Source organism: Macaca nemestrina, chromosome 13 (assembly GCF_043159975.1).
Source record: "Macaca nemestrina isolate mMacNem1 chromosome 13, mMacNem.hap1, whole genome shotgun sequence".
NCBI lineage: Eukaryota > Metazoa > Chordata > Mammalia > Primates > Cercopithecidae > Macaca > Macaca nemestrina.
Window position 1 is genome coordinate 26532549 of NC_092137.1, and position 11719 is coordinate 26544267.

The following is an 11719-nucleotide window of genomic DNA, read 5'->3' on the forward strand; positions in this document are numbered from 1 at the left end:
CTCCCCTGATCCCAGCGCTGCTCCTTCCTCTCTCATGCCCACCTGCTGAGGCTCTCTGCCCTCCGCCTGCCCTGGGCTTCCTCCCAAGCATCCCTGCCCACAGTCCTCACATCTAGAGTATTCTCTCCAAAACAATATCTTAGCATCCCATTCTCCTGCTAAGAGTGTCTCTAGTGTGACACCAAAGACCCTCTGTGTTTGGCTGAGTCCCCCATGCCCTGCCTTCCAGCCTCCTCTCCACACTCCCCTGATGCATCTCTATACCAGCAAGTCTGCACTAGTGTTAACTAGTGTTAGCCCCTCTGCCTGGGATGGAGCCTTTCATGGCTTTTTTTTTTTTTTTTTTTTTTTGAGACGGAGTCTTGCTCTGTTGCCCAGGCTGGAGTGCAGTGGCGTGATCTTGGCTCACTGCAAGCTCCGCCTCCTGGGTTCAACCAATTCTCCTGCCTCGGCCTCCTGAGTAGCTGGGATTACAGGCGTGCACCCACCATGCTTGGATAACTTTTGTATTTTTAGTAGAGGGGGGTTTCACCATGTTGGCCAGGCTGGTCTTGAACTCCTGGCCTCAAGTGATCCCCTAGCCTTGGCCTCCCAAAGGGCTAGGATTACAGGCATGGGCCACCGCATCCAGCCCTTTCATGGCCTTTGTTCCTGCCAACGAGCTGCGATCCTTCAAGGGCTTCTTAAATACTGCCCATTCCCACTGTTCAGTAAAAACTCCTGACTCACTTCTGGGCATTAGGGGCCACCTGGGAGCCTGCTCCTATTTCCCTTCCCATCTGCCCTTCCTCCTTCCTCGGTCTTCCCCTAACTGACTCTGGCTCACCCACTGGGGTGGCTTCCTGGCTTCCTGGGCTAAGTGGATTTCCTTGCCACGAACTGCCTGGGCACCTGTGCCTCCCTTCCCATAATGCTCCTCATGATGGGTGCAGCCATCATCTTCCCCCTTTGAGGACAGGAGCCACGTCTGTCTCATTCCCCACTGTCCCCCAGTGCCTGGCACATGGCTGCCCTTCAACAGAATGAGTGAATAAATGATTAAATGCCTGATTTACAAAACATGTTAAAATGAAGATTTTAATAAATTGGAAAAAAATTATGACATTGATGAGACAATTAGGAATTTGATCACTGCCTGATTAGTTGATAGTACTAAGGAATTGTTATTAATTTCTTTAAAATGACAAAGTATGTGATATTTATTTGAGTTCTTATCTTTTATAGCTATGTACTGAATATTTACAGATGGAATGGTATGGGGTTTGGGATTTTCTTCAAAATAATTTGGGGTGGGGAAGTAGGATCATGGGATGCAAATGAAGCAAGATTGGCCGTGAATTGATGATAGCTGAAATTGGATGGGACAACATAGGGCCATGATACTGTTCTCCCCACTCTTGTATATATTTAAGGTTTTTTTTTAACATATATATAAAAGTTAAAAAAAAAAAAAGAAGATAAGGCCGGGTGCAGTGACTTACACCTATAATCCCAGCACTTCGGGAGGGCTGAGGCAGGCAGATCACTTGAGCAGGAGTTCAAGACCAGCCTGGGCAACATGGTGAAACCCCATCCCTACTAAAAATACAAAAATTAGCTGAGCATGGTGGTGTGTGCCTGTAGTCCCAGCTACTCAGGAGGCTGAGGTGGGAGCATCGCCTGAACCCAGGAGGTTGAGGTTACAGTGAACCATGATTGTGTCACTGCAGTCCAGCCTGGGCGACAGAAAATAAAATAAAATAAAATGAGACCCAGGGATGGGAGTGGGTGGGAGAGATGTGGCTTTCACATGGTCAGTAAAGGTGGCTAAGATAACCAAGACTTCCCAATTCAGAGAAATGATTTGCAAGTCTGTTCTCAGCACATTCCCAGCAGCATTTTCCTGAGGGCTTTTGCAGCAGAAGACAGTTTTACAATCATTTTCATTACATGAAAGCACACTCTTCCTATCAAAGCAGGAGAAGCCTGGGGAATTTTCTGTGTGCTCTGTCTGCTGTTCGCTGGTGTGCAATGGCTTGCTCTGGGGGAGGGAGGAGGGGCAAAGCGCAGGGCTATGTCCACAGCCAGCCACAGGCTGCCAAGATCGTTGTAAGGGTCCCCTCTATTGCTGCCTTCAGCAGGGACAATGCCTACCCCACATTCTCCAAGAGAGGGGGTGCTAGGCTGGACTACAGCCCACAGACAGGCCTAGGCATTGCAGGAGCATCTCAGGGGTGGGTGCACTGGGTATTCTGCCTCCTTCATCAGGGGCGGCAGATAAGTTTCCAAATAGTAGCTGTATTTTTCATCAAGAGGGAGCGCTCCCTCATTTTACTGGGGAAAATAAATCTAACGTGGAGTCGGAGGTGGCGCCTGCAGCCAACAGTAGGGGGAAATCTTGTCCCCAGTGCCTCAGCTGCAACCCTTCCCTGTACAATCACTCAGCAGGCCCACTGCTCCTTTCCTAGCTGGTCTCCCTCTACCACTTCCTATAGCCTCTGCTCCAGCTACATGGTGTGATTTCCCCGACATGGAACTTGGCTGCAATTCCCCTCCTCTAGCCTCTGGTCTGGTCAGTCCCTCACCCAGAATGACTTCACCTTCCTCCATCACCAATTCCTCACTTCCTGCATCTCCATGGGGGCAAACAGGGGCAGTTTTTCAAGACCCAGCTTAGGCACTTCCTCCTGCTCCTCTTCCTGCTCCTATTCCCTGGTCTCTGTAGCTCTAAGTAAGCTGTCATCCTCTAAACATTATCGTGATTTACCCCCACCCCTGGCCCTCCTGTATGCTGCACTCATTTCACCTCTGTGTGTGTTTCTTCTCCTCTGTCAGACAGTGAGATCCTGCCCCACGTGTGGTCGCAGTAAAGGTTCGGAAAGAGGCATGAGCCACCATGCCTGGCCCTTTCACGGCTTTTGATCCTGTCAATGAGCTACCATCCTTCAGTGGCTTCTTAAATACTGACCATTTCCCCTGCTCAATAAAAACTCCTGCCTCCCTTCTGGGCTCCAGGGGCCAACTCAGAGTCTGCTCCCACCTCCCTTCCCATCTGCCTTTTCTCCTTCCTCCGTCTTCCCCTAACTCACTCTGGCTTACACATGCAATCCCTCTCGCTTCCCACCTGTGGGCTGGAGCTGAGTTTGCTAATATTTGTGAGGCCTGACCAGGCGCAGTGGCTCAAGCCTGTAATCCCAGCACTTTGGGAGGCCAAGGCGGGTAGATCATGAGGTCAGGAGTTACAGACCTGGCTGGGAAATATGGTGAAACACCGTCTCTACTAAAAATACAAAAATTAGTCGGGCATGGTGGCGGGCACCCGTAGTCCCAGCTACTCCAGAGGCTGAGGCAGAAGAATCGCTTGAACCCAGGAGGCGGAGGTTGCAGTGAGCCGAGATCACATCACTGCACTCCAGCCTGGTGACAGAGCGAGACTCCGTCTAAAAAAAAAAAAAATTTTGTTAGGCCCCTTTGGAGCCCTGGAAGATTCTCTGGGCTAGGAAAGTTGATAGAAGGAGTAAGAGCCAGGGTTTTTGGTTCTTGGCCCTTGAGGCCTCTTCTAGTCCCTTGATCCTCCTTGGATAGAAAGTTCCGGGGTGGGAGCTCACAGTTGGGGAAATGGAGCCAAAGAGTGGCAGTGCCACAGTGGAAGAACTCAAACCCATGACACAGTGAATTCCGCAAAGACAGAAACCGTGTCTGATGTCTGTCTTGAAGATGCTCAAAAGTTAGGGCAGCATGCAGAGGTGTGGCCAGTTTCTGAAATGCAATGTACTGTGGCAGAGCAGTAGGAAGAATGTGTGCAGTGTACTGCTAGAGGAGGAGAAGGCTTCATGGAGGAGGTGGCATATGAGCTGGGCCTTGAAGGATGAGCAGAATTAATGGGCTTTCTCAAGGTGGAGGGTGGTCATTCCAGGCAGAAGAAACATGATCCATGTCTCAAGGCTTGGAGGTGTAAAAGGGTGTGGTATCTTTTGGGAATGGCTGGAAGTTGAATGTAGTGGGAACATAGCAGGGTGGGAATCAGGGGTAGGGTGGGAAGAGAAGTAGGAATGAAAAGGTGGAGGTGGATGCCCTGCAAACCTTTGTGCCAATTCCCAGCCACGGGGGATTATGTGGAAGCCAGGTCCAGCCTTCAGACGTTCTTGTCTCACACAGAAAATCCCCAAACCTCATGTCTTGGCGAGAAGGCTCAGGGGATGGAAAGAGAAGGGAGACATCAGGGCTGGCCCTGGACAGTCTGTCACTTGGTTCCCTGACAGTTGGTTCCCTGACAGTCCAGGTCCCTCAGCCTTGGGGCTCAGCACTGGACAGAAGGTTGGGCTAGAAGAACTTCAGGACCCCTCACACCCTGCGTTCTGTGGCTCTGTCATTGACGTAGGGAACCATCTCAGGTGTTGATAAAGGAAATACCTGAAGCTAATACTTCCTCTCTTTGAGTAGCAACCTATGGTCAAGATGGCTCCTTCTCACACAGCCCACTCCTGATTACTGCTGGGAACTGTAGGCCTCTGAGCTAAATGAGGATCACTGTCTCCATTTTGTTAATGGGAAACCCAGCTGAACCCTGTGGCCTGCAGGCACAATGGAGATTCACTCAGGACTCCCTATCTCCTGTCTGACCCAATGGGATTGTAACTCCTGGAAGGCCAGCCTGGCCCCTTCACCTCAGGGTCCCAGGCCTGTGCACAAATATCAGCATGTTCAGGAAATGCACTAACAGGGCAGGACCAGCTTAGGAGCAGCCAGGGGCAGTAAGAGCTAAGAGCTAGATATAGAACTGGCTGGGAGCACTGAGGAACCTGAGCGTGGGGCCGACTGACCTGAGGGCAGTGGGAAAAGAGGTGGCCACAGGCAAAGCTGGTGCACGCCCAGCCAGATGAGAACAGGAGTGTCGGGGGTCTGCCTGCCTGGGTTCCTGCGCAACATCTCAGCAGAGGCTCCTATAGAGCAGAGGCCAGGCCCAATCTGCCTGCTCCTGGCACAGACTGGAACCCATCAGATGTGTTCTCCTCTTCCCTTTATATCTCACGTGGGGCCCTCTGCTCACTCCTGGCCGACAGGGGGAGAAGGCTGGACTGGAGAGAAGATACGTCAGGGGCCAATAGCTGCTGCCAAGGAGAACGGGAATGGCTGCCTCACACACACATCGGCTGTATGAATACTCTTCCCTCAAACTCTTCCATACCTATGGTTTCTCTGAAGCAGTCTAGTGAGGTGCGTGTTATTATCATGCCCATTTCACAGATAAGGAAACTGAGGGTCAGAGGGGTGAAGTAAGTGGCAGAACCCAGGTAGAATCTAGGGCTTCTGACTCCATATCCAGAACTTTTTCCATGATAGCCCAGCAGGGCTCTTTCCTTAGTGTCCTGGATGGCACAGCACAGAAGGTCAAGCCGTATTTCAACCTGCTCTGGCCTACCTGGGGCCTCTGCCAATGGGCACAACTCACCAAGGGCTCCCTTACCCACCCCAGTATTGAGCTTCACTCAAAAGCCTTGGGGAGCCTGGGGCCAGTGTCTGCCTCTGCATGTTTACCAGTTTCTTGTTTCCCCCTGCAGAGGACCTGCTCGGCCCCCAGTGGTTGCGTGTGCTGGGAGATGCTGCGGAACGTCGTAGAGTGGGTCCATTCCCTCTGAATTGTGGTCGGTGTTGGTCTTTTGGGATGCCTACAGCTGTCAACTGCTGGACGCTGCAGGTGAGTGGCTGAGGCATCTCTGGTTGTAAAAAAGGAACTTTCTGGAAACTGCTTGTCATCTGCCTATTCCTGCTGCCCAGCCCCCTTCCCCGGGAGCTCTGCCCATGGCCACCTCCTGCTGATGTGGAGCTTGGAAACTATTTCTCCACTCAGTCCAGAGAGCAAGGGTTGCAAATAGACTAATTCCTGTTTGGTCAGTGAGGCTAAAGGCCCAGCCCTTCACTGCTCCAAGGAGAAGATGGGTGTCAGATAGACAAGGTGCTGCCTCCCAGGTGGCCCAGGAGGAGATAAAGAGCTTGCAGGATTGAGTACTCAGGATGGGATCCTGAGAGCTGGGGCCACCGTGCCTCAGCCCCTCTGTGAATGCCACGCACAGTGTTCTACCCCTGAGTCTTGGTTTCTCTGCCTGCAAATGGGCCTGTCCGGTGCAGACTGGACTGTCTCAGCATAGCTGCAGCAGGACGGCAACCTGTAGCTTAACTACCCCACACTATGCTGCCCATGGAGCTCAGGGCCACATTTCACATGTGAAAGGACACATTTGCTTTTTCTAAAGCCAGCATGAGCCAGCAGGTGGCACACAGAGGGAGGTCCAGGGTGCTGCAGAGAAAGCAGTCAGTGGGTTGGGGTGGGAGGCAAAAGGCAGCCCAGCCCACACCTCCCTCTCCCTTCTGCCTGACCTCCTCCTGCTGGCAGGGCCACTGCCATCACCTCCACCCCTGCCTGTCCCTATGAACACAAGCTGCAGTGTGGGCATCCCAGGGCCTCTGAGTAGGTGATGTGGGTGCCCCAGGGCTCTTGCTGGAATGTTCTGCCAATGGCCTCTTCAGTCCCTTCCAGCAGAGGTGCAGACATGTGTCCAGCTTGGGCCCCAAGGTTCACTTCGCTCTTTAGTATGGTGGGGTCCTCTCTGCCCCCTCTTCACTACTCTCAGACCCCTCTCTTGGGAGAAGGGGCCGTGTCTAGTGAGAAGCACCGCCAACCCCCAGGGCTGGGGAGCGACCACATGAAGAGGCAGAGGTGGGTGGTGAAGGACACAGTCAGCCTGGCCCTGCCTTTCCCCACTTAAAATGCTCAGGGGCTCCGCTGTCCACGGGGTCGGGTCCAGCCTCGCATCCTTGCCCTGCCTGGCTCTCTGGCCTCCGCTCCTGCATACTCTCTGGGCTGTAGACACATGGAACCTCTTTCGGTTCCAGAGTTTCAGCTCCTCTCAGCTCTGGGCACACCGTTTCCCCTGTCTACTTAGTCCTCACCTCCTCTCCTAGCTCCCTCCTGCTGGTCCCTCGGGTATCAACTGAGTGTTGCTTCCTCTGGGAAGCCTTCCCTGACCACCAGTCACCAGCCTGGGTGAGGGTGCTGCTTCTGTAGCATGCATGCTGCACTCACCCCCACCCTCTGTCTCACATACCTGTGCTGCTTGTCCCACGCCTGCCCAACAGATGCAGGCTCCTTGGGGCTGGGGCTGGGTTGGGCTCAGCTCTGTGTTTCTACCCCTATCCTTGGGACACAGTAGATCATGATAAATGGTCACTGAAAACATGAGTGAAAAGGATGAGAAAAGACCAGACAGAAGAGAGGTGAGGGTTTCCTAGGGTCCCCACCCATGAATAGATGTAAGAGAAGCCAACAGTGTCCCCCATCACTCTGGGGCCCAGGGAGCTACTGGCTGCCTGGTTTCTCCCGGCCACCCTGGGTGTCCCAGGCTCCAGACCTGGCCCCTACCCTGTGCTCAAGGAAATCAACCTGCAGGAGAGGGAGAGAGAGGAAGAGGGGGTCCTGGGTCTCCCTGAGCTCAGGGATGTGGTCCTCACTTCTGCCTCCCCAGGCAGAGGGCTCTGCACCCTGCCTGGGCACTGGCATGTTGGCAAGCGCAAGGAGACACAGGCATGGAAGCACAGGGAACCGAGATTTTCCAGAAATCACAATGGCCAGTCAGTCCCAGGCAGATGACTACCTGTGAAAAGGCTCATTGTCCCAGGCCCTGCTAGAACTTTTCCCACTCATCCTCCCAGCCCTGTCCCATCCCCGGCCACCTCCAGAGCATGCGCCGGGCCAACTCTCAGAGCGGGCGTCCCTCTAAGACAGGGGCTTCCCTACCTCGGAAAGTCACTTTGGCGATCCGGTCTCCCCTGCCCCGCAGCTCCGAGACCGTCTTGAGGTGGATGAGCAGGGCCATGCTGGTGTGAGCTGCCTGGCACTGCCAGGCAGGAGCAGCAGGAAGGAGCTAGCTGGTGGAGCGCGGCTCACACGCCTCTCTCTTTTCTGCTGCTGCCTCCTCCTCCTCCTCCCGACCCCCCTCCGATGCTGCCCACAGAGACCAAGGCAACCAAGCCGAGCTAAGCTGCTCCTGCAGCGACTCACAGAGCCTCCCAGCCCCCGCCCCTCCAAGTTGTCAGCCCAGCGTGTGTGTATCAGTGTGTGTGTGCGTGTGTGTGTGTGTGTGCACCCAGTGTGCAGCCTGGGAGTGCGGCAGAGTTGGAATTCATTATTCAGCAGCCGCCAGCTCCCAGATAAAGCTCTGTCCAGCCTCAGGTGTCTTCTCCCAGCTCCTGGAAGGGAGGCTCTGCCCACCCCTCTGCAGGGCTCTGCTGCTTCCCTACTAAGCAAGCCCTGCCACCAGCAGTGGGCACAGAGGAATGGGCATGCGCATGGGTGGGGTGGCTGTGGGGCAGGGGGCACTCCCACCCACAGGGGCACACTACAAGAAGAAGGAAATGTGTTTGTCCACCTATGCCCGCCTCTTCCCTGCTGGAGACTGTGGCCCCAAGAGGCTGGGCCCTGAGCCCTGCCCTGGGATCACTGTTTCTGAATCTCAGGAAGCAGAGAGGCTGGGGCTGCTGCCTGAGGGGAAGCTCAGGACCAGGCCACGCATGATGGAGATGCCTGGTTGTGGAGACAGCAGAGGCTTATGTGCTACGAGGGGCCATGTTTAAGGATCCAGGGCACTAACCTAGCCCCACCCCAAGGCTGGGGGTCAGGCAGGCTAGCGAAGGTAAGCCAGGCTGATGTTTGCTTTCCAGCCAGAGGAGCAGAATTGAATGGCCTCCTGCTCTTATAAGCTGCTAGGGGCAGGAGAAGGGGTATCTACAGTGAAATTTCTAAGGACCAAAGGAGAACTGCCCCCTCCTGTCTTCCAGCAGCATGCACCAAGGAAAGGGACCCTGGGGGCCAGAATCCCTGATGCTGGAGGCTGTGCTGGGTCATCTGCACCCTTGCTCTTGCCATTCGTTCTTGGTGGAATGCCCTCCACCCCATCCTGGACTCAGCTCGAGCGCCTCCTTCTGGAGGTGCCTCTGTACCTGCACCCCGGTTGGGTCGGGGTCCTCCTCTGTGCTGCTCCTGCCTCCTCTCATCTTACTGAGTCCTGGGGCTGCTTCCCTTGCCTCTTCCCCTACTGACCTCAGGAGGACCCTGGAGCACAGCATCCCTCTACCCCAGAGCCCCACATGGTATCCTGTGCACCGTAGAATGCCCAATAACTGTTGAAAGGAGAAAAGAGTAAGCTCAGGGATCTACCTGAAACAGAGTCTAAAGGTTTAAAAGAGAAATACTAATTTTTCACAGCATGGTAACAAGAGGTTACTTCCTTTGAATTCTACATTCCAAATAACCTACAGTATGTCCCAAGAGCCTTCTTTCCTCCTTCTAGATATTTCCTTGCTACTGTGCCCTATTTTTTTTTCTACTTACTTTTTTTTCCTTTGCCCTTTTTCCTAACCAATTCTTGCTTACCTTTCTCACATTTATCTAATCATAGCGAATTTAAAAATGTCTTAGAGTATTATGTTTATTGAATACAAGTGAATGCTAAATTTTCAAAACCTGGATAAGTTTAATGTCTTAAAAAAAAACCACCTAAACTCACTAGCATTTTCCATCCATGAGGTCATCAGGTGATCTGTGTTTTTAAGGCTTGGTGGCTACAAGGTAAAACAACAACAACAGAAAATATCTCCTTCCTTGGTTCTCTGGAGGTCCTCCCCTGAAGGGAGTGAATTTCATGAGGCCTCTTACAGACCCTGTGCATCTTTAAGTAAAAGCCCATGAACGTGCCCTAGCCAAGGCATTGATCTCTGCTGAATCTCACTTTCCACATCCATAAAATGGTGGTAATTTCACTCACCAGCTCTCAATGGAGTCAGCTGACCCTTCTGAAACCTAAGACAGATCCCCCCCTTTTTTTTTTTTTTTTTTTGAGACAGAGTCTCACTCTGTCACCCAGGCTGGAGTGCAGTGGAGTGATCTAGGCTCACTGCAACCTCTGCCTCCTGGGTTCAAGCAATTCTTCTGTCTCAGCCTCCCGAATAGGTGGGACTACAGGCATGTGCTACCACACCCAGCTAATGTTTGTATATTTAGTAGAGATGGGGTTTCACCATGTTGGCCAGGCTGGTCTCGAACTGCTGACCTGCCTTGGCCTTCCAAAGTGCTGGGATTATGGGTGTGAGTCACCGTGCCTGACCAGATCCCACTTTTTAGTGTCTATTCTTCTGTTACCCATTTTGGTAACTGAGTATATAATTTATGTAACGAACGTTTACTGAATTCTTTCCAGAGCCAGGTGCTGAGATTCAGGGATGAATATGATATGGATGGCACAAGATCCCAATCAGACGAGACAGATGGACTAGAACACAGGCAGGTGGAAGGCAGGGTGGTGGATTTACCAGCAGGACTGGTTGGGCAGCCCTGAATGGGGGAGGGAGTAGGTGGTCAACCTCACCAGGGCTGGGGGTTTGACTCATGTTTTCCTTATTGTAGAACACGTTCCCCAATGAGAATAGAGAAAAATACAGACATGACTACATTCTGAAGGATAGATGGAGTTTCCTTCCACCCAGTTTGTTTGCAGCCATTCCTTTGCCTACAGCTTTCCCTTTCCCACCAGGCCTCAGTGTTTCTGCTTCTTGAGCCTCTGGGAACCATGTGGCTCCCCTCCATTTCACTGGCATTTGCCAGGGGAAGTCTTTGGAGAATCCTGGTGGCAGCATCCTGTGAACCTAGTAGCGCCTGTGGTCTTCATCCACTGCCATTTACAGAACCGAAGTGTGAAGGGAACACTGCTCTCCATCTGGCATCTAAAGGGAAGAAGCAAGATCCGGAGATGAAGGGGGAACTGCCAGGCTTCTTCATGACACCAGGACTGCTGCAGAGGGAGCTGGGGTGGCAGGGTCGCCACCCGAGTCACCAAGAGCCTGGCACCATGGAAGCTGTCCCCATACCCTCACGCCTTATGAAAAACCCAAAGGCCCTGGCCCTGCCCTAGGCACCAAGGCTGGTGTGAGGGTCCCTAGAGAAACCCGGGTGAAGCAGTCCCAGGGAGGGAGGGAGGCAGGATTACACAAGGGGGTGGGCCTTCAGGAGGCCTGCTCTCTGGGGCAAGCGCCACCCCTGCAGATGCCATCCCCAAAATGAACGGCAGCATTGGGGACAGATGTAGATCACACACCCAGAGGTTCTATGATTTTCTTTTTGCCCCTTACCAACAAAACTCCTTTTATGGAGTAGTTTGAGGGTATGATGAGGTGAGAAGGTAGCCACTAGCTAGAGATTAAGGAGAAACATGAAAAATGCCCCTCTTCGCAACCCGCGCGCACACACGCACGCACGCACGCACACGCACGCACGCACGCACGCACGCGTGTACACACACACACATACACACACATAATTATGCACAGCGTCCTAGGCAACCACGCCCAGCACGGCCCACTGCAAAGCCCCTTCCTGGAACCCCCATAGAGCTGGGGTGCAGGGGAAGCCTTGAAGAGACATAGCTCCTGGGGACCCTTCGGCTACTCAGGTTTCTGGGCCTGAGCCACGGTGGGGCAGCTGCTTTGCGCGTGGCCTCCAAAGTCAGGACCTGGCCTGTCCTTTGTGGTAGGGTCGCGTTCCAAGCCGGGTCACCGCAAGACGGATCCCGCGAGGCCTCTACAGCGATTTTCTGCCTCTGTCCCGCATCCGAGCCTCTGCACATCCCGCACGCAGCAAGGCAGAGAGCCCGATGCGTAGGGGAGAGTGACAGGGGTCACCCAGCAGAGC

The 11719-nt window shown here is 53.4% G+C and overlaps 1 protein-coding gene and 1 long non-coding RNA gene across 5 annotated transcripts in view; both read right to left on the reverse strand.

The window, feature by feature from the left end:
* Positions 1–8043, reverse strand: part of LOC105479784 (otoferlin) — a 103800-nt gene extending 95757 nt beyond the window's left edge. For all 4 annotated transcript variants that reach the window (XM_011738042.3, XM_011738043.2, XM_024792206.2 and 1 more), the window contains exon 1: positions 7775–8043. In XM_011738042.3, coding sequence (XP_011736344.2) covers positions 7775–7853 — 79 coding nt within the window. In that variant the 5' untranslated portion in view covers positions 7854–8043. The remainder of the gene's footprint in view (positions 1–7774) is intronic.
* A 2441-nt stretch (positions 8044–10484) lies between these two features.
* LOC105479783 (uncharacterized) lies at positions 10485–11715 on the reverse strand. The gene is made up of 2 exons (XR_986074.2): positions 11541–11715; positions 10485–10755 (listed from the first exon to the last, which is right to left on the reverse strand). It is a non-coding gene; the product is annotated as an uncharacterized lncRNA (long non-coding RNA).
* Positions 11716–11719: the final 4 nt, after the last annotated feature.